This window comes from Eubalaena glacialis, chromosome 18, assembly GCF_028564815.1.
Source record: "Eubalaena glacialis isolate mEubGla1 chromosome 18, mEubGla1.1.hap2.+ XY, whole genome shotgun sequence".
NCBI classification, from domain to species: Eukaryota; Metazoa; Chordata; class Mammalia; order Artiodactyla; family Balaenidae; genus Eubalaena; species Eubalaena glacialis.
Genome location: NC_083733.1, coordinates 13,913,702 through 13,941,664, shown reverse-complemented (window position 1 = coordinate 13,941,664; position 27,963 = coordinate 13,913,702). Strand labels below are relative to the sequence as shown.

At 46.0% G+C, this 27,963-nt stretch overlaps 1 protein-coding gene and 1 non-coding gene across 2 annotated transcripts; one reads left to right on the top strand and one right to left on the bottom strand.

The window, feature by feature from the left end:
- The first annotated feature begins 36 nt into the window (after positions 1-36).
- On the top strand, positions 37-24,153 carry LOC133077610 (uncharacterized). Its single transcript, XM_061172418.1, has 7 exons — positions 37-53; positions 163-253; positions 18,820-18,970; positions 19,579-19,685; positions 20,239-20,348; positions 20,633-20,739; positions 23,774-24,153. Exons 1-7 carry the CDS (start codon positions 37-39, stop codon positions 23,800-23,802), a joined length of 612 nt encoding a protein of 203 aa, XP_061028401.1. The 3' UTR covers positions 23,803-24,153.
- TRNAG-GCC (transfer RNA glycine (anticodon GCC)) lies at positions 13,883-13,953 on the bottom strand. The gene has a single exon. It is a non-coding gene; the product is annotated as a tRNA-Gly (tRNA).
- Positions 24,154-27,963: the final 3,810 nt, after the last annotated feature.

The window sequence follows — 27,963 nt, the reverse complement described above, 5'->3', positions numbered from 1 at the left end:
GCGGAGCGAGACAGGCGGCCCGGGGCGGCGTGGTCCATGAGCCGGCGCCGGAGGCAACGCGGAGCCGCAGACTCCCCTAGCCCCGGCGCGGCCCGGGCTGCCGCGGGCTGAGGAGTCGCGGGGCTCCGGGGATCGCCCCGAGCTGCCACCATGAACCCCGAGAAGGATTTCGCGCCGCTCACGCCCAACACCATGGGCGCCCTCAGTGACAAGCTCTACGAAAGCTGAAGGTGGCTGCGCTGGAGATAGACAGGTAAGAGCCGCGGGCACCCGGGATGGGCGTGGAGAGCGGAGCCGGGACTCCGTCCTGGCTCTGCAGGGGTCCCGCTCTCCGGGCAGCTCCTCACGCCTTTGCAGCCAGTGTTGCTACTCCAGGTTTCAGGCCCTTAGGGCCGTGCTTAAGAGCAGGAGATTGGCAGTCCCAGCTTTGCTTCTAACTGTGTGACTTGGGCCAAGTTCTTTAACCTACTGATGCCCCAAAGGGCTGCCGTGAGAATGAAGCGACGTAATGTATGTGTGCTGCTTAGGGCTGCGGTGAGAATGAAGCGACATAACGTATATCTGGTGCTTAACACAGTGCCCGGCACATGGTGCGTCCTCAGTGTGGTCTCCATCAAAACGAGCAAATCAGAGAGTGGCCTCTGATGCGAGGGAGGTGGGAAGCGTGAGAATTTGCTAAGGATGTTGACCTACCTCATTTCTTACCCAGCTTCTGAGAAGTGAAAGGGATAGTTAGTTGACCAAGTGGAGAAATCAGGTCCAAAACCTCAAGGCTCAGAGAGCTGTTTGTTTTACCTCTGTCATATCACGCTTCCCTGCAAGTGGAAGTAGGAATAATTTGACCTTTCTTGTTTCTGCAGTCTTACTACGTGTTCAGTAGTACCCTCTTATCTGTGGGGCATACGTCCCCAGACTCCCAGTGGATGCCTGAAACCTTGCATAGTAGCAAACTCTATATATACTGTTTTTTCCTATACATACATATGTATGATAAAGTTTAATTTATAAATTAGGCACAGTAAGAGAATATCCCAATGGCCAGCATCACTAGCCTTGCACTTTAGGGCCATTATTAAGTAAAATAAGGGCTATTTGAACATAAGCACTGCGATACCGACAGTCGATCTGATAACCCAGACAGCTACTAAGTGGGTAGATATCATATACAAGATAGATGTGCTGGAGGAAGGGATGATTCATGTCCTGGTGGGACAGAAGGAGATTTCATCTCACCACTCAGAACAGCATATAGTTTAAAACTTAGAAATTGTTTATTTCTGGAATTTTCCATTTAATATTTTGGACCTGCGGTTGACCACTGGTAACTGAAACCTCGGATGACGGGGGACCACTGTATGTGTAACCATGATCTGACATTTTGCTTTTTTCGCAGTCTACAGAACAAGATGTTTAACTGTGAACATTTTATTAAGATTTGTCTGCTGTTATTTTACCTTTGTATTTTTTCCAGCCAAATCTTTGTGATAAAGTCTGGTGGGTGGGTAATTTCAGAAGAGTAGAAAAGAGCAGGCTGTGAAACTGAAAGAATGCCAGTCTGGGCATCAGGAAATACGGACTGTAGTCCTGCCCTGTCCAATAGGGTAGCCACTGGCCATGCTTGGCTATTTACATTTAAATTATTAAAGACAAAATAAAAAATTTAAATCGAGTTCTTCAGTCACACTACCCATATCTGACATGTTCAATAGCCACATGTGGCTGTCAGATACCATAATGGACAGTGTAGAGTTTAGAACATTTCCGGCACTACCGAATGCTCTCTTGGACCCCTCTAATCTAGTCTGTGGTGTGACATTCTTTGACCTCCAGCAAATTTCTTAACTCAGGGTTTCTTAATCTCAGCAATGTTGACATTTTGGGACGATAATTCTTGGTTGTGGTGGGCTGTCCTGTGCATTATAGGATTTTTAGCAGCATCCCGGGTCTCTGTCCACTAGACACCAGTAGCTTTCCATCAGTTGTACAACCAAAAATGTCTCCAGACACACTGCCTAATGTCCCGTGGGGATGGACAGTCACCCCGGTTGAGAACCACTGCTTTAACTGCTTTGGGTTTTAGTTTCCTCTTCGGCTAAAGGGTTTGGATTTTGCTAAGAGGACCCTCACATTCAGCTCTAACATCCAGTATGTCCAGAACCACCTAGCTGCTTCTCTCATCAAGCACCACTTTCTTGAATGCTCTCTTTTCCCCCACTAGTGGTGGTTACCCTGACTCTCGCCAGTGCCAGCAAGTCGTAATGATAAGTATTGCTATAACGAGTAGGAGACCCAGAGCTGATGTATAGACTTGGCTCCATGTCCGTGGTTTTATCAGCTGACGCTACAGTGACACCTGTTTTGTCCATCACCGCTCTGTTTCTCAGGAATGTTCAGTTTTATCATAGCTTGAGTCATCGGTTGAGTCCTTGAATAGAGGTGTTCATCTCAGCATTATTGTTGCCTCCAACACATCTTGTGTAAGTGCTCTCACTCTGCAGGCTATTCTGGAAGGGCTTTGTTTTTAATGGGGTTCGTTTTGTGTTTGACATTGCCCTTGGCTTGTGGAATCAGGGAAACCCCTTAGGGCCTTCACTGGACTATAAACTCCTTAAGAGCAGAGACCCTGTTTTATTTATCCTCAGCACTTAGCACAGTGCCTGGCAGCATTTGACAGTTGGCATCTAAATGAATGAATGTTCATACATTTTTGGTGGGGAAATAACATTGCAGTCTAAGGACTTTGCTACTCAAAAGTGTAGCCCGCAGACCAGCAGCATCAGGATCCCCTGGGGGCTTGTTAGGAACAGATTCTCCAGCCTCACCCCAAACGTATGGATCAGAATCTGCATATTTAACATGATCCCTGGTGCACATTAGAGTTGGAGAAGCGCTGGCCTAGAAGACTCTACACTCAGTTTGGAGCCTTCTTCAGCCATGTTTGGGATGAGGAGCGTCCTGTTTGATATCAGGGACAGAGGGACTTATTCATGCTTCACCTGAGAGCTTTCTAGTGTCTCTGCTAATAAGGACACTGATCCTGTTGGATCAGGGCCACACCTATATGACCTCATTTAACCTTAATTACTTCCCTATAGGCCCTATCTCCAAATACTGCCACCAGGGTTGTATGAATTAGGGGGTAGGGTGGAACAATTCAGTCCATAACGTTGATCATTTTAAAAAGTGATCACGTGTAAAACGCTGTCTGCCTTATTTGGGGGGAGGAGGATTTGGCCCTTATACATCCCTCATCTCATTTATTTTGCACAGCTGCCCTATGAGCTAGGTAGTGTTACCCCATTTCAAAGATGAGGAAACAGAGGCTCCTTGAGGGTAAGTAATCATCCCAAGGTTTCACAGCTAGAACCTGGATCTAAAAACTCAGGTTCTTCTGTCTCAAAAGGCTTCCCCACTACATGAATCGTTTTCCCTTCCGAAAGTGGAATATATACTTAATAAGTTTCATACTTGAACACCCCCATGGTAGTTTTTTTTTTTTTTTCCCCAAATTTATTTATTATTTTATTTATTTATTTTTGGCTTCATTGGGTCTTCGTTGCTGAACGCAAGCTTTCTCTAGTTGCGGTGAGCGGGGGCTACTCTTCGTTGCGGTGCGCGGGCTTCTCATTGCGGTGGCTTCTCCTGTCGTGGAGCACGGGCTCTAGGCGCGCGGGCTTCAGTAGTTGTGGCTCACGGGCTCCAGAGCGCAGGCTCGGTAGTTGTGGCACACGGGCTTAGTTGCTCCGCGGCATGTGGGATCTTCCGGGACCAGGGCTTGAACCCGTGTCCCCTGCATTGGCAGGCAGATTCTTAACCACTGCGCCACCAGGGAAGCCCCCCCATGGTAGTTTTAACTGACTTTCTGTTTTCTGGAAACCATCTATCTGCTCGGGTGGCAGAGCCAGTACTGCATGGGGTGCTGGAGTGAGGGATTAAAATTCCTAATAAGAAGAGGGTGTTTTATCTTGATGACAGGCCTCTCAGACACTAAAAACGCAGAGGCGGATGCTTGGCTCGACTGAAGGACCCCAGACTCTAGACTGTCAAGACCGGGCTGTGTTAGGTGACCAGGATCTGACGGCTGAATGTGTGAGCCTGCTGTGCACAGTCCTGGAGAGCCTTTACCCACAGCCTGGCTCCAGCACGCCCGCACAGCTTCTCAGGGATAAGGCCCCGAGGCTAAGATTCTAGCATGGCTGTGGCGGGCTTTGCGGGCCTGGGTGTCAGGGGTTATAGTCCCTGATGAGTCCCGAGGACGGTGTTGGTGACACCCCAGGCCCTGCTCTCCGGGAGAGTCTAGCGTGGGGGAGAGACGCCAGCAGGCGCTCTGATAAGTGCGGTGGGTGCTCCCTCACTGCGGTGACAGGGCCCTCACTGCAGGCTGGGAGAGATGATGCCCTTTGTGGTGACCAGGGATGGGCTCACTGGCAAGTCTCTGGTGTTCCTGAACTTTGAGTTCCCAAAGCCAGCAAATGGAGGTGCCCAGGCCCTGCGCCCTGAGAACACCGAAGCCCAAGGAGGGGCTCCAGGATCAGAGCTCCTGAGGGATGAGTCCCTGCCTGCTGGGGAAGGCAGGGTGGGGAGGGTGGCATGGGGAGCAGGGATCCCTGGGGCTCTGTGATCAGATCAGGCTTGAACTGCTGAGTTTGACCTAGCTCTTTGGAGCCTGCCACCTCTGTAGGGAGACACTGTTTATTACCAAGTGACTTCAGGCAGATTTTGGAGTGTGGGTCAGAATTCCACCCAGCAGATTGCTTCATCCAGGGGTCACAGACTGGCAGCCAGGGGCCGTGTCCTGCCGGCAGACCCGTTTGGTTTGGCCTGGATCCCAGGGTATTTTTTTTAATAATATTTTTTTCCTGCCTCTCTTGTGGAAGGGTTGGCATGTTTTCATTGTTTGAGGTAAGCATGATTTTGCTATGGTCTTCTTTTGTTTGTTTTATTTGGGGGGTGGGGGGGTTGCTTTTTTTTTTAAATTTATTTTATTGAAGTGTAGTTGATTTACAATGTGTGTTAATTTCTGCTGTGCAGCAAAGTGATTCGGTTATACATAAATATACATTCTTTTTTTAAATTATTTTTTTAAATTAATTTTTTTATTTTTGGCTGTGTTGGGTCTTCGTTTCTGTGCAAGGGTTTTCTCTAGTTGCGGCGAGCAGGAGCCACTCTTCATCGTGATGCGTGGGCCTCTCACTGTTGCGGCCTCTCTTGTTGTGGAGCACAAGCTCCAGACACACAGGCTCAGTAGTTGTGGCTCACGGGCTCTAGAGCGCAGGCTCAGTAATTGTGGCTCACGGGCCCAGTTGCTCCACGGCATGTGGGATCTTCCAAGACCAGGGCTCGAACCCGTGTCCCCTGCATTGGCAGGCAGATTCTCAACCACTGCGCCACGAGGGAAGCCCTTTTTAATATTCTTTTAAAAATATTTTTTAAATATTGTTTTTTAAAAATATCCTATGTTTTATCATAGGATACTGAATATAGTTCTCTGTGCTATACAGTAGGACCTTGTTGTTTATCCATTTCATATATAATAGATTACATCTGCTAATCCCAACCTCCCACTCCATCCCTCCCACAAGCGCCCTCCCCCTTGGCAACCACAAGTCTGTTCTCTGTGTCCCTGAGTCTCTTTCCGTTTCGTAGATAGGTTCATTGTGTCATATTTTAGATTCCACATATAAGTGATATCATATGGTATTTGTCTTTCTCTTTCTGACTTCACTTAGTATGATAATCTCTAGTTGCATCCATGTTGCTGCAAATGGCATTATTTCGTTCTTTTTTATGGCTGAGTATTATTCCATTGTATATATATGTACCACATCTTCTTTATCCATTCATCTGTTGATGGACATTTACGTTGTTTCCATGTCTTGGCTATTGTGAATAGTGCTGCTATGAACATATGGGTGCAGATTAGAGTTTTGTCTGGATATATGCCAAGGAATGGGATTGCTGGATCATATGGTAGTTCTATTTTCAGTTTTCTGAGGAACCTCCATACTGTTTTTCCATAGTGGCTGCACCAATTTACATTCCCACCAACAGTGCAGGAGGGTTCCCTTATCTCCACACCCTCTCCAGCATTTGTTATTTGTAGTTTTTAATGATGGCCATTCTGACTGCTGTGAGGTGGTACCTCATTGTACTTTTGATTTGAATTTCTCTAATAATTAGCGATTTTGAGCATCTTTTTAAAAAAATTTTATTGGGGCTTCCCTGGTGGTGCAGTGGTTAAGAATCCACCTGCCAGTGCAGGGGACACGGGTTCAAGCCCTGTCTGGGAAGATCCCACATGCCACAGAGCAACTAAGCCCGTGCACCACACCTACTGAGCCTGTGCTCTAGGGCCCTCAAGCCACAACTACTGAGCCCATGTGCCACAACTACTGAAGCCCGTGCGCCTAGAGCCCGTGCTCCACAACAAGAGAAGCCACCATAATGAGAAGCCCGTGCACCGCAATGAAGTGTAGCCCCCACTCGCCGCAACTAGAGAAAGCCCGTGCACAGCAATGAAGACCCAAATGCAGCCAAAAATAAATAAATAAAATTAATTAATTTTAAAAAAATTTTATTGGAGTATAGTTGATATACAGTTGTGTTAGTTTCAGGTGTACAGCAAAGTGATTCAGTTATACATATACATATATTCATTCTTTTTCAGATTCTTTTCTCATATAGCTTATCACAGAATATTGAGTAGAGTTCCCTATGGTGTACCGTAGGTCCCCATTGGTTATCTGTCTTATGTGTGCATGTGTTCATCCCAAGCTCCTGATTTATCCCTCCCCATCATGTTTCCCCTTTGGTAACCATAAGTTTGTTTTCGATATCTATAAGTCTGCTGCTGCTTTGTAAATAAGATCATTTGTGTCTTTTTTTTAAACTAAATTCCACATATGAGTGATATCACATGAAATTTTTTTTATCTGTCTGACTTACTTCACTTAGTATAATAATCTCTAGGTCCAGACATGTTGCTGCAAATGGCATTATTTTGTTGTTTTTTATGGCCGAGTAATATTCCATTGTGTATATGTACCACATCTTCTTTATCCATCTCTCTGTTGATGGACATTTAGGTTGCTTCCATGCCTTGGCTATTGTGCATAGTGCTGCAGTGTACACTGGGGTGCATGTATCCTTTCAGATTATGGTTTTCTCTGGATATACGCCCAGGAGTGAGATTGCTGGATCATATGGTAGTTCTATTTTAAGTTTTTAAAGGAATCTCCATACTGTTCTCCATAGTGGTTGTACCAATTTACAGTCCCACCAACAGTGTAGGAGGGTTCCCTGTTTCTTAATCTTGTTTACCCTTTCAAATAACCAGCTCTTGGTTTTATTGATTTTTTAAATTATTTTTAAATTTCTATTTTATTTATTTCCTCTCTGATCTTTATTATTTCCTTCCTTTTGCTGACTTTTTACAGGGTATTTTTTTTTTAATTTTTTAATTAAATTAATTAATTAATTTATTTTTGCCTGTGTTGGGTCTTCGTTGCTGTGCGCGGGCTTTCTCTAATTGTGGTAAGCGGGGGCTACTCTTCGTTGCGGTGTGCAGGCTTCTCATTGTCCTGGCTTCTCTCGTTGTGGAGCATGGGCTCTAGGCATGCAGGCTTCAGTAGTTGTGGCTCACGGGCTTAGGTGCTCCGCAGCATGTGAGATCTTCCCAAGCCAGGGGTCGAACCCGTGTCCCTTGCATTGGCAGGCGAATTCTTAACCAGGGAAGCCCCTGAAGGGTATTTTAAATTAAGAAATTTCACAGTGAATTTCAGGTTTCTGGCGTCTCTTAAGGGAACCCTGGGGCTCTGTGATCAGATCAAGGTTGAACTGCTGAGTTTGACTTAACTCTTTGGAGCCTACCACCTCTGTAGGGAGACCCTATTTATTACCAACTGGCATAAGGCAGTTTTTACAGTGTGGGTCAGAATTCCACACAGCTCTGCTCTTTACCAGCAGTGGGACCTCAGCAAATTGCTTCATTCAGGGATCACAGACTGGCATCCAGGGGCTGTGTCCGGCCAACAGACCTGTTTGGTTTGGCCTGGATTCCAGGGTCTTTTAAACTGACAAATTTCATAGTAAAGTTCGAGTTTCTGGGTTCTCTTAAGGAATGGGAAGATGTGGCTCTGTGGGGCTCACGTTCCCACACAGCAGATCAGGGGACCCAGGGGTCCACCCTCCTACCCCAGCCAAGACTTGGGCTCCCCAGTTTGCTTCCTGTGTTGACAGGTTCAGCACAGCCTGTCTTACCTCCCTTGGCCTTCTCACTTGTGTCTCCTTCTTGGCCCCTGTAAGCATTTGAGTTTGTGACCTTGGGTTTAACCTCTGTGTGCCTCAGTTAACTCATCTTAAAAAGAAAAAAATGCACATTGAAAACATGCTGAGTGAAAGAAGCCAGTCACAAAAGGCCATGTATTGTATGATTTCACTTATATGAAATGCCTAGAATAGGCAAATCCACAGAGACAGGAAGTAGATTACTGGTTGCCTAGGGCTTAGGAAAGGAGATTGGGGGATTTGGGTAGTGACTACTAATGGGGTAATCTTTGTGGGATGATGAAAACGTCGTAAAACTGATTGTGGCGACAGTCGCACAACTTTGTGAACATACTAAAACCCACTGAATTGTACACGTGAATTTATGGCATGTGAATATCTCACTTTAAAAAAATAAGAGTGCCTGTAGGTTGTGTTACAGTGTGAGGGAAGCGCTTATTCAGTGGTCACAGCTACTGTCACCTGAGATCCAAACATGCCTCCTGCTGTCTCGGACTCGTTTCTTCTTTACAGTTTTTCCACTGATTATACCCAGTGGATGCTCAGTATATTTTGTTACTTAACTCACTCTTGGGCCTTTTCAGAAGCTCTTGGGCCTTTCCTCAGAGGCAGATGTTCCGCTTTTCCTGTTCAGTTATTGGAGACTAGTGAGCAAGTGGAAACCAGATTACTTAAATACTCAGGAAAGCAGATGGAGGAGATGTTTGCCTTCCAGCTTCTGTTTGGGAAATCGCTGCCCGGATATGTTGCCCGATTACAGCATGTCACATAGAGAACTGAGGTGGATCATTGGACTTGCCAGGGTAAAAAAGGCAGCCCAAAGTCCAGGCTGAAATTTTTACAGCACAGGAATAAACACAACTCTGGATTATCTTTCTGTCCTACTTGGAGCCAGGAGCAAAGCAGGTTCTCAGTCAACAGTTAATGAATGAATATGATCTTGTATGGTGTGTTTAAGATCACAGTTTGTCTGATTGTGACTTTGCACTAATACTGTTACATGAGTATATGCAGTGCAGAACACATTGCATGCATTATCTTATGTAATTCTCTAAAAACAGTGCAAAGTCACAGCCGAGGCTGTCTCCGCCAGAGACACAGAAATGTGCATGCAGTGGCTGAAACCTCTGCCACCTCCTGGCCAGGCCATTTGGACATCAACAAATGAAATGAGATAGGTTTAAATGAAATAATGCATGTAAAGTGCCTGGCGCCCAGTAGGCATCCAACAGGTGGGAGCTTTGATGTTTTAAGAGGGGATAATGTAACATGGTAGATTTCAGACCTGGTGTCAGAAAAATCTAGGTTTGATTTCTGCACCTACCATCCATAAGTTGTGTGATGTTGTGTGTTTCATTAACATCTCTGAGCCTCAGTTTCCCCCGTCTATAAAATGGGTATTATAGTACCTAGCTCCGTAGCTTATTTTAAGGTTTAAATGAGATAATGCATGTAAAGCATCCACCACATTACCTAGCATGTAGTAAGTGCTCAGCAAATGGTTACTTCTTTCCTGCCTTAATGGTAGAAAACCAGCCCTAGACCTTCATTTCAACATCTCAAGTATGTACCTCATCTGTACACCCGTGTGTGGTGGAGGAATGCTTCAGAGATGTCTAACACTAGACAGTGGCAAAAATGCATGGAGAAAGCTGCACTTCATTTGGGGCCTGAGTTCTGCACGAGGGAAGTACCCTCTGTAATTGGGTGTGTGCACTTTGCAGCTGACATGCTTTAAGAAGATGGGCGGGAGGAGCTGGTGTACAGTTGAGGGGGCCTGGGCTTTGTAGGTGCCAAGGTTCAGATCCTCTGTGACCTCAAGAAAGGGACTTGGTTTCCCTGAGGCTCTGTTTCAAATCTAAATGATGAGATGACAATAACTACAGAAGGAGGTTGCTGTGAGGAATAACCAACCCCTGGAATACTTAGAGTGTGTTCTTGGGAAGTGGTCAGCTCCCCAGTCCTCGTGCAGCCTGTGGTTGTCCCCGAGCTGCGTTACAGAGGCCGAGGGGCCCAGTGCGGGGCTGTGGTTTTGTTGCTGAGACGAGGCCCCAGGTTCTCCTTGGGTGAAAGACACATCCTGGCCTGTCTGTGGCTCCTTCTCCATCAGGGACAAGGTAGTCGGTGTGGCACTTTGTGAAGCTGAGAGCAGTGTCGAGAGCTTGGAGTTGGCCAGCATTGGGCATTGTGCCTCCTGGGGAATGGGTGCTCGTGCCACCCTGCGACACCTCTGACTAGTTGTGAATGGAGGCTCTGAGCAATCTCTAGAGGATACTTCGTCAGCCAGAGTTTTTAGAGGAACGAAGCAGAAGCAGATCTCTTCTCTGGGACATAGAACAGTGATGCATGTGACCCTAATGTCAGCAAAGGTCACTGGGATTTGTGATCATAAGTTTCTGGGCCAAATATTAACTTCAGAACTAGTTGAGATCCCCCAGCTGTGGCTCAAAACATGGAAATGAAAGAGGAGACGGGGTGTTCTTTTCAAGAGACACTAGCCTGGAACTGGGGGCGCCCAGATTTCAAACTTCACTTCCTCTGCTTCCCTTTGTAGTTGCTTTTTCTCTCTGCCTGTGCCCTGTGGAGAGACCAGGTCCTGCTGACGGGGGCTATTTGGGGCACCCCCAAGGGGTTGGTTCACCCCGAGGCAAACGCATGTCAAGTCACATCCTGGCATCGGCATCTGTCCCCAGCCACGGCCCTGGGGACCTGGTCCTTCTCAGTGTGCGTTTTGAGATCCTGGTAGTGGTGTGCTTTGTCCCTCCTAACTTGGATTGTAAACTAGGGCTTAGGCCCGTCCAAATACAATTCTGATTTACCCAACAGGTTAGGTGTAGATGAGCAGGCCACCCCTTGTCACCAGTACGGCAGCGTGGGGCTTTGCCCGTGTTTCCCTACAGCTTGCCCTGTGGCCCCGCCCACCTGCACAGATGGGTCCCTGGGCAGATGCTTACTGATTCCTCACTTACTGGGTGGGGAGCTCTAGACGCGGGGAGAGGGCTGGCGCTCAGGAGGCAGAGGATCGTGGCACCAGTCTGTCCTCAGGGACGCTGGCAAGGAGCTGTGGAGCTAGAAACATGAAGCACGTGAGAAAGAACCCGTGACATTCGATGATGCAGTGCTGGCACAGACTGCGGGGTCGCCGAGTCCTTCAGCGTCCAGAGGAGGAGTGGTCCTTCCTGGGAAGGTCAGGAAAAGCAGGGGGTTGGATTTGAACTGGACTTTGAAGGCTGGCTAGGATGTGGAAGGGAGCGGGAGCTTCCCCACAGAGTGGAATGGACAGGAGGTGTCCAAAGAGTAGCATAGCAGGGCCCAGTAAGAAGCCCTTACTGGAGAGGAAGGTTGTGCTGGGCGGCTGAGCAGTGAGACTGGAGAGGTCAGCCGGCCCTGCCTTGATCACCCTGACTGTCAGGTAAAGAGCGTGGGCTAGGTTCGTGGGACAGGTCTTCCTGCTGTGGCCCCAGGGGTGACCCACAGGGCCAGGCCCAGTGCTCTAAGAACAGATGGTTTTGGTGAGAACATGTTCTCAGGGTTTCCCCTCCACAGGGAACCACTGATTGTCATTGTCTCGCTCTCCTGGACACTGATAATATTCTTCCTCCAAGTGCAGATAGAGACTTGGGGTTCCAGGCCCTCGGGAACTGAATGGGCCATTGTATTTGTAGTGGCCTGGGGTGCCCTGAGTTGCATCCTGGTAAGACTCGGGGTTGGGGGGCCTTGCAGCTGGTGTAGAGCGAACGGGAATGTCGGGGGGTGCTGAACACAGATATTCCCCTTGCCCATCTCCTCCCCCTTCAGGAGACCCCGTTACACTTGCCCGCTGTCACCCGACGTTAGTGCCCCATTCCTCATGCTCTCCCACCATTTGGTCTCTGTCAGCCTTTGCAGTCTTCAGAGTTCCCCAAACGCTGTTCAAATCCCTACCACCCACCGCTGCAGATCACTTGTACCTTCCGTGGCTGCTCACGGCCACCAGAAGCAAAGGCCACTTCCTTTGCCAAGCACGTGAGTGGGCGCAGCCTCTCTGGCCCTGTCACCCACGTCTCCTCCACCTGTGTCCTTTGTGCTGCCAAACCAAGTGCCTCTCTCCTTCCTCTGAGCCTTTGTTCATGCTGTTCCCTCTGTCTGGGCCTCCTCACCCTGAATGAACACCTACTGATCCTTCAGAACCCCTTTCAAAAGCTGACCCTCATGAAGCCACACCTAACTCCCTCCCCACGAAAGCTGCCGGTTGGGCTCTTTCTCGCCTGCCCCCTCCTCACCTTGCACTGTCCTCACCAGATTATTTTTCTCTGTTTTGCACGAAAGTCCTTGAGGACTCTCTTGTTTCCCCTCCACGGAATTCTGGCAGAGAGCCCCTCAGGGGCAGGGAATGCGTCCCCTTTGCCGTCTCTCAAGGGGGGAGGAGGGCCGTTTCCGGTGGCTCAGGGACCGTTTGTGACCTGAAACAAGGAGACAGGCGAGGAGGTGGTTCCAGGCTGGGCTGTGCTGCTGGCAAGGCTGGGTCTCCTTTGCTGCCCTGCTGGAGCCTCATGAATGTCGTTACTCCCACTCTCAGGGCTGCTGTAACGCGGACGGAGCAGAAACACACACGGCCTGGCTTCCCCAGGGGCAGTGCGGTCAGAGTCCCCGGGCAGCCTGTCTGGGCAGGAGGGGAGGCACAGCTGCTTGCAGCGGCTTCGGTGATCCCCACATCCTGGACTCCTCAAGAACCAGGGGACACAAGATCTAGATCTCTGTGGAATTTAGGAAACAGGCGTGGAAAACTCAAGCTAGAAAAAAGTCATTCTAAGTTTTTCAGACTGTATCCCCAATGCTGTGGGCAGTGTGAAATGTCAAATCCAGTCTCTTAGGATGATTAAAAAAAAAAGTTTGCTGCTGCTGCTGCATTGGCCGGGAATCGAACCCGGGCCTCCTGCGTGGCAGGCGAGAATTCTACCACTGAGCCACCAATGCTCCAGCTGTGAGCAGCTGTGTGAGCACCTCCCTTTAACCCCAGTCCCCTGTCCCCTTGTCTGTACGCTGATTTACAGAATGCAAGGCCACATCAGCACAGCTGCAAGGGCAGAAGCTTAGGCTCCAGAGCAGGGGAGAAGGCAGGAGGGTGGGTGTGTGTGTGTGTGTGGGTGTGTGTGTGTGGGTGTGTGTGTGTGTGTGTGTGTGTGTGTGTGTGTGTGTGAAGTTGATTTGCCTTCAGACGTCAGGACAGAAAGTAGAGCTCAAGTCGTTCCTTCTCAGTAGCAAAAAGCCCACTGAGACTCTGGGGACTTCCTCCTCTCTGAAGTGTGGGTCCTCCCGTCCCACGTTCACGTGATGTGTTGAGCTGTTTTACAGCTCACCGGCTTCAGCACAGCTTCCTGCTGGAGACTGGCCAAGGCTGAGGGGGTGCAGCAGGAGTCCCCTTACGGGGTGAAGGGCCCCACAGCCAGTGGTGCCTGTGTGGAGAACCCAGCTGCTGGTCATGCTCACGAAGCAGGGAAGTGTGCGCAGAGATTCGCAGCACCCTTGGCTGCTGCAGGCCGGGCGTGGCTGAGGAGCTGGATCCTGCGGCAGGATCTCTGGGGGAGCCTGCCAGGAAGAGGCCAAAAAGCAGCACTGCATTGGCCGGGAATCGAACCCGGGCCTCCCGCGTGGCAGGCGAGAATTCTACCACTGAACCACCAATGCTCTAGCTGTTCGCTGGCACACCTGCAGGGCTTTTCTCAAGAGGCTGTGTCTGTCATAATAGAGAGCTCTGACACACCGCTGGGCCTCGTCTGGCTGGTTTGTCCTGTTTGAGAATTCAGCGGGTTTATGTGGAGCCATCCTTGCTGCGCCTTATTACAGTGCTTAGGGAGGGGGCACCTATGGAACTGGCTTCCTCCCGAGGCCCTTGGTTCATCCACAGCCCTCAGCCCCCTGGGCTGGGCTTGGTGGAATCACACCCTACAAAGATCAAAGCAAGAGGCCCCTCACAGGCCATCTGCGCAGCCCCTTCCTGGAATCCCTGTCTCTGCTCCCACATCCGCCAGCTCAGGAGCCAGGCCTGTTTGATTCACCTGTGGCCACAGTCCCAGGCACAGGATAGATGCCCCCTACAACTTGCGGGATTGAATCTTTATCAAGCCCTGTAGTCCCCATTGAACAGCCTTTTTGCAGGAGTGGTCACAGCCTCACAGGACAGCACATTTATTTATAAATATTTACTTATTTATTTGGCTGTGCCAGGTCTTAGTTGCAGCATGTGGGATCTTTAGTTGTGGCATGAGGGCTCTTGGTTGCGGCATGCATGCGGGATCTAGTTCCCTGACTAGGGATCGGACCTGGGCCCCCTGCATTGGGAGCTTGGAGTCTTAACCACTGGACCACCAGGGAAGTCCCAGCACGTTTATTTTAAACAATGCTAATTACTAGCAGGCTCCTGACACCGAGCTGGAACCACACAAACTAATTGATACCTTTTGGGCTTGACTGTCCTTAAAATTCTTTGAGCCAGCTGGAGACCCCCATTTATGCCGTAGGCAAGCAGTGTACTTGCCGTGATGGGCACAGAGCAATTAGACAGTGAGCCAGGCAGCTACTTGGACGTCTGTAATCTTTAGGCCACCCTGGTCACACCTTCAGCTTCTGCACTGGTCCTAGTCCCTCCCACCTGATGATGGGACAGTCTCCCAGTTCCCATCCATCTCACAGCTTTTTTTTTTTTCTTTTGGAGTAAAATTGCTTTACAATGTTGTTAGTTTCTGCTGTACAACGAAGTGAATCAGCTATATGTGTACCTATATCCCCTCCTTCTTGGATCTCCCTCCCACCCCATCCCACCCGTCTAGGTCACCACAGAGCACCGAGCTGAGCTCCCTGTGCTATACAGCAGGTTCCCACTAGCTATTTTACACATGGTGGTGTATTTATGTCAAACCTAATCTCCCAATTCATCTCACCCTCCCGTTCCCCCACTATGTCCACATGTCCATTCTCTACATCTCCGTCTCTATTCCGGCCCTGCAAATTGGTTCATCTGTGCCATTTTTCTAGATTCCACATATATGCATTAATATATTTGGGTTTTTTTTCTGTCTTCACTCTGTGTGACAGAGTCTAGGTCCATCCACATCTCTACAAATGACCCAATTTCATTGTTTTTTATGGCTGAGTAATATTCCATTGTATATATGTACCACATCTTCTTTATCCATTCTTCTGTCAATGGGCATATTTTGGTTGCTTCCATGACTTGGCTCTTGTAAATACTGCTGCAATGAACATTGGGGTGCATGTGTCTTTTTGAATTATGGTCTTTTCAGGGTACATGCCCAGTAGTGGGACTGCTGGGTCATATGGTAATTCTATTTTTAGTTTTTTAAGGAACCTCCATACTGTTTTCCATAGTGACTGTATCAATTTACATTCCCACCAACAGTGCAAGAGGGTTCCCTTTTCTCCACACCCTCTCCAGCATTTATTGTTTGTAGATTTTTTGATGATGGCCATTCTGACTGGTGTGAGGTGACACCTCATTGCAGTTTTGATTTGCATTTCTCTAATAATTAGTGATGTTGAGCGTCTTTTCATGTGTCTCTTCGCCATGTGTATGTCTTCTTTGGAGAAATGTCTATTTAGGTCTTCCACCCATTTTTTGCTTGGGTTGTTTTTCTGATATTGAGCTGCATGAGCTGTTTATACATTTTGGAGATTAATCCCTTCAGTTGCTTTGTTTGCAAATATTTTCTCCCATTCTGAGGATTGTCTTTTCATCTTGTTTATGGTTTCCTTTGCTGTGCAGAAGCTTTTAATTTGGTCCCATTTGTTTATTTTTGTCTTTATTTTCATTACTCTAGGAGGTGGGTCAAAAAAGATCTTGCTGTGATTTATGTCAGATAATGTTCTGCCTTTGTTTTCCTCCTAGAGTTTCATAGTGTCCAGTCTTACATTTAGGTCTTTAATCCATTTTGAGTTTATTTTTGTGTATGGTGTTAGGGAATGTTCTAATTTCATTCTTTTACGTGTAGTTGTCCAGTTTGCCCAGCACCATTTATTGAAGAGGCTGTGTTTTCTCCATTGTATATTCTTGCCTCCTTTGTCATAGATTAGGTGACCATAGGTGCATGGGTTTATCTCTGGGCTGTCTATCCTGTACCATTGATCTACATTTCTGTTTTTGTGCCAGTACCGTACTATCTTGATTACTGTACCTTTGTAGTATATAGTTTGAGGTCTGGGAGCCTGATCCCTCCAGCTCTGTTTTTCTTTCTCAAGATTGCTTTGGCTATTCAGGGTCTTTTGTGTTTCCATACAAACTGTAAAATTTTTTGTTCTCATTCTGTGAAAAATGCCATTGGTAATTTGATAGGGATTGCATTGAACCTACAGATTGCTTTGGATAGTATAGTTATTTTCACAATATTGATTCTTCCAATCCAAGAACATGGTATATCTCTTCATCTCTTTGTGTCATCTTTGATTTCTTTCATCAGTGTTTTACAGTTTTCTGAGTACAGATCTTTTGCCTCCTTAAGTAGGTTTATTCCTAGGTATTTTATCTTGTTGTTGTGATGGTAAATGGGACTGTTTCCTTAATTTCTCTTTCTAATCTTTCATTGTTAGTGTATAGGAATGCAAGAGATTTCTGTATATTCATTTTGTATCCTGCAACTTTACCAGATTCATTGATTTGTTCTCATAGTTTTCTGGTGGCATCTTTAAGATTTTGCAGGTATAGTATAATGCCATCTACAGACACTTCTTCTTTTCCAATTTGTATTCCTTTTGTTTATTTTTCTTCTCTGATTGCCGTGGCTCGGACTCCCAAAACTATGCGGAATAATAGTGGTGAGAGTGGACATCCTTGTCTTGTTCCTGATCTTAGAGGAAATGCTTTCAATTTTTCACCATTGAGAATGATGTTTGCTGTGGGTTTGTGGTATACAGCCTTTATTATGTTGAGGTGGGTTCCTTCTGTGCCCACTTTCTGGAGAGTTTTTATCATAAATGGGTGTTGAATTTTGCCAAAAGCTTTTTCTGCATCTAATGAGATGATCATGGGGTTTTTCTTAAAACACTCTTTTTGACCATCTCTTCAAAACCCATGAGCAGCATCCCTGTTACCCATGATGTGAGATCCCTTCTCCTGAATCTGAGCTGCCAGGCCAGCTCTTCCCAGTTGATTTCCTGTTGTTCTCTGGACGCCAGGCAAATTTGGCTATTTTTCTCTCCTTGCCTTTGCTTACACATTTCCTCCTGCCCGGAACACCTGTTTCCTTCTCTCAGGGTCCCTGCCTCCTCCAAGGTCCAGCTCAATTCCCACTTCTGGGAAGATGTCCCTGACCCCCAGGCCGCAGCTTCCCAATGGTTATCTGGTCCCCTCATGCCACCATTTGCCCACATGAGGCTTCTCACCGCAGAGACGCTGTGAGCCTCCGAAGGGCAGAGTGTCTTCACGTCCACTGGGCTCTGAAAAGAGACCCTGGTGCCTGACGGAGCTGGGCCTCCCTCTGCTCGCCTCCAGTCGGGCGGGGCCTGCCTTGGGAGCATCCCCCCAGGGTGACCACAGGCGCTGCCTCCCTCAGACCCCCTCTCCCTGCTAGCATCACCCCCCAGGTGGACACCTTGCAGGCGTCTCTACCCTTCCTGCCCTCTCCCCTCCCTCTCCCTGCTGCTTCCCACTGCCTCAGCCATATTTCAGGCCCCCCTTCCTGACCCTGCTAGCTGCGGTGTTCTCCCTTGGAGATATTTCAGTCTCCTTCTGTCAAACCAGCCCACCCCCACCCAGGGCAGCCTCTCTGGTCAAAACATAGACATAAATATGTCACCCCATTCCTGGAAACCTTTCACCGGCTTGTCTTTTCCTTTAACTGTCCCCAGCCACCCCTTCCACACACCGGACTCCTCACCCTTCCCTAAATACACCGTGTCTTTTCGGGGCCCCCGCCTTTAGCCAGGCTCTTCCCTGTGCCTGAGGTTCCCTGCCTTCCTTTCTTTACCTGGAAAACGCCTGTTAATGGTACTAAGTTCTGACTCAGAAGGCACCTCCCCGTCTGCCCAGGTAGACTTACCTACAGCGTTCTTGCTTCTGTGGTGTTGCTTGTGTCATGTTGCTACACATACTTGTTTGTTTGTGGATCTTCCCTGTTGGATGTGGGCCCAGTGCAGCACCGTCCCCAGAAACAATGACACAGACACAGAGAACCGCTTGGGTGCATGAACTGCTTGCAACACTGAGCAAGTATTGAATGAAGACAGTGGATCACTACAGTTTTGGGGCCCCAGCAGGACATTCACTTCCATTCTCTCAGATTCCCAGAAGTGACATTGTTCACCACCGTTCTTCATTCTGTCGTAGACAAAGGGAAACGGAGACCCAGAAAAGGGAAAGGACCATGACCCAGCCAACGCCTCCCAGTCAGCAGCAGAACTGGGAGAGCCCTGCCTGACTCCCAGTTCCTCTTTCTAAACAGGTCATCTCCCTCCCTCACCCCAGCCCCAGGCCCCAGGCTGGCAGCAGCAGGGGCAGCCTGATCCCGCTGGTCCTGCAGCCCCTCTCTGCTCCCTCTCCAGGCTGGTCCGGGAGTTCGTGGCCCAGAACAACACCGTGCAGATCAAGCATGTGATCCAGACGCTGTCTCAGGAGTTTGCCCTGTCCCAGCACCCGCACAGCCGGAAAGGGGGCCTCATCGGCCTGGCCGCCTGCTCCATCGCGCTGGGCAAGGTGAGCCCTTCTCCTGGAGGGACGTACACACCGGCCAGGGCCTTAACCCTGACCCCCGAGCCCCAGCAGGGTGTTGCAGACTTGTGATTTCTTTATTGCCGTTCTCTCCATATCTCAGACCGCAAGGCTGGCTCTGCGGCCTTGCACCCCAGGTCTTGATGCTCTTCGTAATTTAAAAAATTTTTTTTTCACTTACAGTTAATGGAATAGTATACAGCTCTATGATGAGAGTATAGAGTTATGTCAACAGCAGGATCAAAATACAGAACCATTCTGTCACCCCTAATGTCCCCTCATGCTGACCCCACCCTGCCCCCAGTGACAGGGGCAATTTACGCTCAGCTCACCAGGGCATTCGATCCAGACCACAGAGATGCAGGGTTTTGCCTTTTGATTAGTTCTCTCGACCTTGATTCCTGCTTTCAGTGCATCCTTTTTGCTGGTCCTTCAGCCTGTGTGAGGAGGGGTGCTCCGGGGGCCTCTCCTGCCTCAGACTCCGTCATCTTCCTCTGTGTCCGCCTGACCGCTGGAGCCAGCCCAGGCCAGGGATTCAGCCAGGTCAGGCAGCCCCGCCCCCAGCAGGCAGCTCTCATCCCTTTGACCCACAGGACATCGTGATGGAGAGCAACAAGTTCGACCTGGTGGGCTTCATCCCCTTGTTGCGGGAGAGGATTTATTCCAACAACCAGTACGCCGGCAGTTCATCATCTCCTGGGTAAGGTCCGGCCCCACGACACTCCTTCTCTAGCCATAACGAGCCTCTAGTTGAGTGAGGTCTGCTCTCTGGCTCACCTGGGCACTTCCTGTGGCTGCGGGGATGCCTCATTGTTATCCCTCTAGGAGCCGATGACACCAGATAATCCGAAAACATGTTTATTCAGCTCTGCCCCCAAAGCCTATCACGTTTGCCTCTGAAGAGGATGTGGTTCCTTCCTTGTCTCTGGAAACACCCAGATTTACCTTTGAAGCCAGCTGTGCTCCTCCAGCTGTCACACCTCTTCTAGCCTTGCCCACCTTTCCCGTGGGTTTCCTCCCGCACCCCCCGCCCTGCCCCCGGGCATCTGAACTGCCTTGGGGTTAAATTGCCATCCCTTGCCCATTGAACAGAAACAACAGCTACTAGCACCCCCTCCCCCATGGGACACCCGCAGTGCCGTGAAAAGATGCCTCAGCAGGGCCCCTTCTCACTGGCCAGTCCGGAGGATGGGCGAGGAGATGCGGGTTCTCTGGCTGGTGACTTTCCCTGATGGTTTCGTCCCCTGGGGCAGATCCTGGTTCTGGAGTCCGTGCCAGACATTAACCTGCTGGATTATTTGCCGGAGATCCTGGATGGACTCTTCCAGATCCTGGGCGACAACGGCAAAGAGATTCGGAAAATGTGAGTGGAGGAGGGGAGGGGCAGGTGGCTGCAGGGGCCCCTCGGCGAGAACGCGTACCCCACACCCAACAGACAGGCGGCGGCAGGAGAACACGAAATTCACCGTCCTCTTCCTGGCTCGTGTGCTTCCTGCTTTGAGGAGCTAGGAGATCATCCACCCCCAGCCTCTGAAAAAGGTCCATCTGACAGGCGTATCCCACAGAGCACAGCAGAAATGGCACTGGTGGCGGCTCCTCTGGCTCTGGCTGCATGAGCTCTTTCCTTTCTCCTTTGCTCATTGGTAGGTGTGAGGTGGTCCTTGGAGAATTCTTGAAGGAAATTAAAAAGAACCCCTCCAGTGTTAAGTTTGCTGAGATGGCCAACATCCTGGTGATCCACTGCCAGACCACGGGTGAGTGTGTAAAGGCCCCAAGACCACCACCACCTCCTCAGAAGCACCTTTCTGTCTCCCCATCTCAGAGAGAGTCCTCGTGGGAGTGTGAACCAGTGTGACAGTGGGTCCTGGAGCGGTGGGTCCTTGTGGGAGAGATTCCAATTCTCTAACAAAGGCATAACTAACCAAATTCAGGAATTAAAAATGGGGGACCTTACTATATATCCTAATTCACGATTTAGCAATCCATAGTAATACTAATAGTGTTCTCCGTACGGCATAACTTTTTACCGTATAAACAATATATGATGCTTGTGTATATAATTTAGAAAAACAGATACCAAAATAAAATACAGTCCCACAACTTAGGCAAAAGTGTTCCTCAATTCTTATAGAATGTAAACTACAGAACATTGAAAAATTAGAGAATACCAACATAAATGTAAAGACATCCCACATTGATGGATTAGATGACTTAAGATGACAATACTTCCCAAATTGGTCTCCATATTCAATTCAATCCATATCGAAATAACAGCTGCATTTTTTCAGAAATGTTTCAGATCCTAAAATTCATATGGAAATGCAAAGGATCCAGAATAGGCAAAACTACCTTTCAAAAGAGGAAAAAAATTGGAAAATTCATACATCCCAATTTCAGAACTTACTACAAAGCTACAGTAATAGATGGATAGATCAAATAGAACTGAGAATCCATAAATAAACCTTTACATTTATGGTCAGATTTTTTTCTTAAGAGGTGCCAAAACAATTCAGTGGGGGAAATTAGTCTTTTCAACAAATAGTGCTGGAACAACTGGATACCTGCATGCAGAAAAATGAAGTTGGACCCCCTCCTGACACCATACACACACAAAGAAAAACTCCAAATAGATCACTAGCCTAAGTACTATATTTAGAACTATATAATTCTATTTAGGGGTAAATCTTTATGACTTTCGGTTGAACGATGGCTTCTAAAATATGACAGCAAGAGCACATGGGACAAAAGGAAAAAATAGGTATTTGGGGATTCATCAAAATTAAAAACTTTTATGCTTCAAAAGACACTATCAAGGGACTTCCCTGGTGGTCCAGTGGTTAAGACACCATGCTTCCACTGCAGGGGGCACGGGTTTGATCCCTGGTCCAGGAACTAAGATCCCGCATGCCACGCTGCACAGCCAAAAAACAGAAGGAAAAAAGCAAAAGACACTATCAAGAAAGTGAAAAGACAGTTCCACAAAAGGGAAGAGAATATTTGTAAATCATATATCTGATATGGGAGTTGTATCTAGAATATATAAAGAACTCTCATTACTCAAATAAACTCAGTTTTAAAAAATGAGATCTGAATAAACATTTCTCCAAAGAAGATATACAGATGGCCAAAAGGCACATAAAAAGATGCTCAGCATCCTTAGCCATCATGGAAATGCAAATCAAAAACACTATGAGATACCACTTTACATCAATTAGTATTAGTATCAATGGCAAGTATCAAAATAAAAAGGAAAATAACATGTTGGCAAGAATGTGGGGTAATTAGAAACCTTATACACTGCTGGTGGGAATGTAAAATGGGACAGCTGCTTTGGAAAACAGTCTGGCAGTTCCTCAAAAAAACATTTGACCCAGCAACTCCACTCCTAGGTATATATCCAGGAGAAATGAAAACCTATGTCCACACAAAACCTTTTACGTGAATGTTCATAACAATGTTACTCGTAATAGCCAAAAAGTAGAAGCCACCCAAACGTCTATCAACTGGTGAATGGATGAGTAAAATGTGATATATGCCTATAACTAGGTATTATTTTACATTTAATCCTGTGAAGGACCTGATCAGATTGGTTTCTTATAAAGATTTACTATAGGATCAATGCAGATAATCAGTTGCAGAGCTGGACAGGGAGACACTTAGAATGGAGACAGGAGGGACATCGGGAGATTGCTGCTATGTCCCGAAGATGCCTGCACTAAGGCAGTAGCAGGTGTGATAGGAAAGATGGGACAAATTTGAGAGATGTTGTCTAGAATTAATGGCACGCAGCAAGTAATGGAGGAGAAAAGAAAAGAGAAATGGAGGAGTCACAGCAAGCTCCTACTTCTCAGGACGCCACTCAGGCAACATCACCAGAGAGTAAAAGCTCCCAAACCGTACAATATCAAGAGTTAATAAACTTTCAGAAACTCTCTAATAGAATAGGCTACAGAACCAGACTCCCTGGATTCAAATCCAGCTTCTCCATTTCTTGTGTTGCCTTGGACAAGTTACATTTGCAGGCCTCCGTTTCCCATCTGTACAGCGAAGATAACATCACCTATTCATAGAGCTGTGCGGATTAGACAGTCAATACATCAATACATATAGACACTTTTAAATATTCCAGATGCATGCAAGTGTTCCATTAGTATTGGCTCCTCTTATTAAGTCCCTACCTTATCAATTTGCAGCAAGCCTATCTCTTTACTGTGACTTCTAAAATGTTCACAGCACCCAGCGTTAACTGATGTAGCTTATATCCTGTAAACACCTGATAGGCAGAAAAGAGTCTCAAGCTGTAGCAAGGTGAATTTGTGGACCTACTCACCAGTAACTAGCTAATATTAATGACTCCACTGTAAAAACAGATACATTCAGACTTGATATGAAGGTTAAAGCCTCAATACACCAACTCCATTTCCCTTGACTAGTAGCCCTCCTTCCACATAATATGTGTGTTTACTGTAATGACTGACTAACCGCCTTTTGCGGAAGCTGTCAGTATTCTGCATACACAGCATCTAGAAGGATTAAGCAGAACTCTAGGGAATTAAAAGATACAATTAAGTGAAAATTAAGAAGGAAAGAGAAAGATGTGTTCTAAATCCCTAGAGAAGAGCTTTAGTAAGCTTTCATACTTTTTCCCCCTTTTTGTTAGGCTAATATTAAAGAGTTCTGTCCCTTTAACTGTCAAATGGCTTTCCAGCCTACAAGTAATCTTTCTCCACAGAGGAGTCTTTTAAAAGTTATAAATAAAATATCCCAAATATTTTCTTTTTCCCACAGATGAGAACATTGGAACACTGACATTTTAGTCTGTTCTGTACAAGAATGAGTTGTGTCAACACAGTGCTCCCAGCTACAGCACTGAAAAAAACAAGTTTAATTAAAGACAGAGAAGAAACCGCATGTGGAGCCTAAGCCACTGAGATACAATGAACAGTGTCATCTTCAGAGTCAGTTCTCTCTGAACAAATCTCTTTGTCAGTGTCAGGAGGGAAAAAAAAGACAGCAAGGTAAAGGTGTGCTGTATACCACAGGGAACTCTGCTCAATATTCTGTAATAACCTAAATGGGAAAAGAATTTTAAAAAGAATAGATACATGTATATGTATAACTGAATCAGTTTGCTGTACACCTGAAACTAACACAACATTGTTAATCAACTATACTCCAATATAAAATAAAAATTTTTTAAAAAAACAGATGAATGGATAAAGATGTGGTGTATATATATACAGTGGAGTACTACTCAGCTGTAAAAAAGAATGAAAACTTGCCACTTGCAGAAAGAGGGATGGACCTGGAGGGTATTATGCTAAGTGAAATAAGTCAGAGAAAGACAAACACTGTATGATATCACTTATATGTGGAATCTAAAAAATACAATGAACTAGTGAATATAACAAATAGACTCACAGATACAGAGAGCAAACAAGTGGTTACCAGTGGAGGGGGGGAAAGGGGCAAGACAGGGGTAGGGAATTAAGAGGTACAAACTATCAGGTATAAAATAAATAAGCTACAAGGATATATTTTACAACAGAGGGAGTATAGTCAATATTTTATAATAACTATAAATGGAGCATAACCTTTAAAAATTGTGAATCACTATATTGTACACCTGTAACATATAGTATTGTACATCAACTATACTTCAATGAAAAAATTAAGGGTACTTCCCTGGTGGTGCAGTGGTTAAGAATCTGCCTACCAACGCAGGGGACACGGGTTCGATCCCTGGTCCAGGAAGATCCCAAATGCTGCAGAGCAGCTAAGTCCACAGGCCACAACTACTGAAGCCGACGTGCCACAACTACGGAAGCCCACGCACCTAGAGCCCGTGCTCCACAAGAGAAGCCACCACAATGAGAAGCCCGCGCACCGCAACGAAGAGTAGCCCCCGCTCACCGCAACTAGAGAAAGCCCACGTGCAGCAACAAAGGCCCAACACAACCAAAAATAAATAAATAAATTTGTTTTTAAAAAAAATTTAAAAATGCAAATAAAAACACATCAGACTTTCTGCGCAATTGTGAGGGGGTTTTTTCCTAATGTTTATTAGAAAATTCAAAAGAATCTTTAAACAATAACATAAGCCTTTGGGTGCTCAGATCTTTGGGTGCTCAGATCTCTTACTGGTTTATAGAAGTCATAAAAGAGAAGCCATCATTTTTCACTAGCTAAAACATAAAACAGCATTTTGTAATTAACTGTCATTTTATATACCTACATAAACACAAACCTTAAGTGTTTAAGCTTTCAGAAATTGTGATGAGAAATTCTTTTAAGCAAACAAATTGAACTGTGAAGGTTAAAGAAAGGTAGAAAACAACAACTCAATTATTCAACCAATATTTATTAAGCACCCCCTCGTGCAAAGCCTCTTGGGAAATACAAATATGACCAAGATGCAGATGTTGCCTGTGTGGGGCTTGCTGTATAGCAAATAACTGTTTCTGACCTTCCATTTGCAAAAATGGGCAGTGTTCCACAGGCTCTGTAAATTTAAAATGCTCTGTAGGGCATTTTGAATTGGTTTGTATTCTAAAAGAAATGGGCAGGACAATAATATAAAGCATGGTAAAAAATGTACCCCTTAAATTTTCTCCCCGTTTTCCATTAAAACTTTAGCTTCTCTAAAGATTGTGATCATGTTGATAAACTATGTGCATATTGCCTAGGAATGAAAAAAAAAAAGTAAAGGTGTGATGCTACAAAGGAAAAACATGGTGATATCAAATGTCAATATTCAGACTAAGAACTAAAACTTAGTATTTTTGTAGTACTTTCTACTTACTTCCAGAGTTTGAACAGTACTCCTAACATCATAAAATATCTTTGGATATAAATAGATACCTATTAACCACATATATGTTATAAAAGATAGAGCTGAAGTACAAAAAGAGAAATAAGCTTAGCCAAGATCACAAGGTAATGGTTTAACCAAAACGAATAATACTTTTACTGGGTTTATTCCAGAATATTGGTTATATTCCTTACTCAAATTCTAATTTGAAGAAAAAAAGTACCATTATCACAGTACTGTTTTCCAAAGTTAAGCATAGCTCTAACTACATTCTAACAGTGGCTCGCCTGCGTGTCTCCTGCCCTTCTGCCAGGGCACCTACCATCAGAGGCAGGACAGCACAGTGAAAAGAAAACAGGGAAGATGGGCCCAGATTCCAGCCTCAGCTCTACCACTTCCCAGCTCAGTAACTTTTGGGCAGGTTACCTATTTGAGATTTATTTTCGTTGCACCAGGTCTTAGTTGCAGCTCACCGGCTCCTTTAGTTGCAGCTCACCGGCTCCTTTAGTTGCGGCACATGTGCTCCTTAGTTGTGGCATGGGAACTCTTAGTTGCGGCATGCATGTGGGATCTAGTTCCCTGACCAGGGATAGAACCCATGTCCCCTGCACTGGAAGGCGGATTCTTAACCACTGCACCACCAGGGAAGTCCCTCTTTTCCCTCATCTATAAAATAGGGTTGATAGCAACTACTCAATAGTGTTATGATAACGCTTTGATGGGATAATATATGCAAAGTACTCGGTTCATTTCTTGGCACATACAGTTGATCCTCCATAAATAATATTCTTATTAACTATTGATTTCTGTATCACTGACCATTTGCTGATTACATGTTATCATACTCTCCAGATTGTATATTTCTTATGACTACAACTTCTCTTTCTTCCTGTAATATACCCTAACTCACCTTAGTGGGCATGTTTAGTATTAAATACCTACTGGTCTGCTCATACATACATAACTTGGCTTTTTTGCAGCACAGTATTACAGAATGTTTTATTAGTATGGGCTCAGTGTCAACACTGCCCACTGTAACTGATTACATTTCAATCCTGGCGTTGATACTTAATAGTGTACAACTTTTGGCAAGTTACTTAACTTACCTGTGTCTCAAACTTCCTCATCTGTAAGATGGAGATGTAAAAATATTTTATATTTATAGGGCTGCTGTGAAGACTAAATACGTTAAATATACATAAAGCTATTAGAATAATGCCTGGTCCAAATAAGAGCTCAAAAAACATTTGCTATTACCTGATAAATATATATGCACAATGAATATTATTTTATATTTATTGTAATAGTATTAAATATTCCTCAAAATGTATATGATACAAAGTTGTAGGAAGAGGGAGCAGGATAAATATCATGATAAGAACAATAGGAACATTTATAAAGGGAAAATACTGACAAATATAAGATAGAAAGTAAGTGAATAAGAATTAATACAAAGAAAGAATACGGGCTTTACAGAGGGCACCAAACTTGAATGAGTTAATAATGTAATAGAATACAACAAACAAAACTGCCATATTTTAACTGTATTAGGGACAGCATCATGGAGAAGACAGGAGGAAGATTCAGAGATGACAAAGGAAATACAGGTTATTCAAAAACAAAAAAGACATAAGCAAATGTATGAGAGGAATATTGAAGGCCCATTTGGAGGCCAGTAAACAGATTTGTCTGCCTGGAACTGAGGGCTCATGTAGGAGAATACCTGATACAGTGCTCTCAATTCCTTTCCCCCAGAGCTTAGCATGGACACAAACAGTGCTCATTAATTATCTATGTAAAAGACAGAATGAATTCCAACTGCAGCCAGTCTAAAATGCTAGATTAAGCAGAGCTTCCCAGTAAGTATACCAAGGCATACTGGTGTACCCAAATTAGGTGACAGCTGTACTGAGAGGATGACTCAGCCTTTAGAATCCAAAACCTCCAGTCATAAGATGGCTTGCTTTCCTACCCCAGTGTACCACGCAAATACCATTTTCTAAGTGTACCATGCCATACAAAGTTTGGAAACATTGCATTTAAAATATGGCTATTAGGCAGTATGTAATGGGACAAAGATAAAGAAGACTAAATAGAAGATATACTGTACAACAGTCATTGCCTAGTTTGGTGGTAGTGTGGAAGATCAAGAGGGAAAAGACAGGAG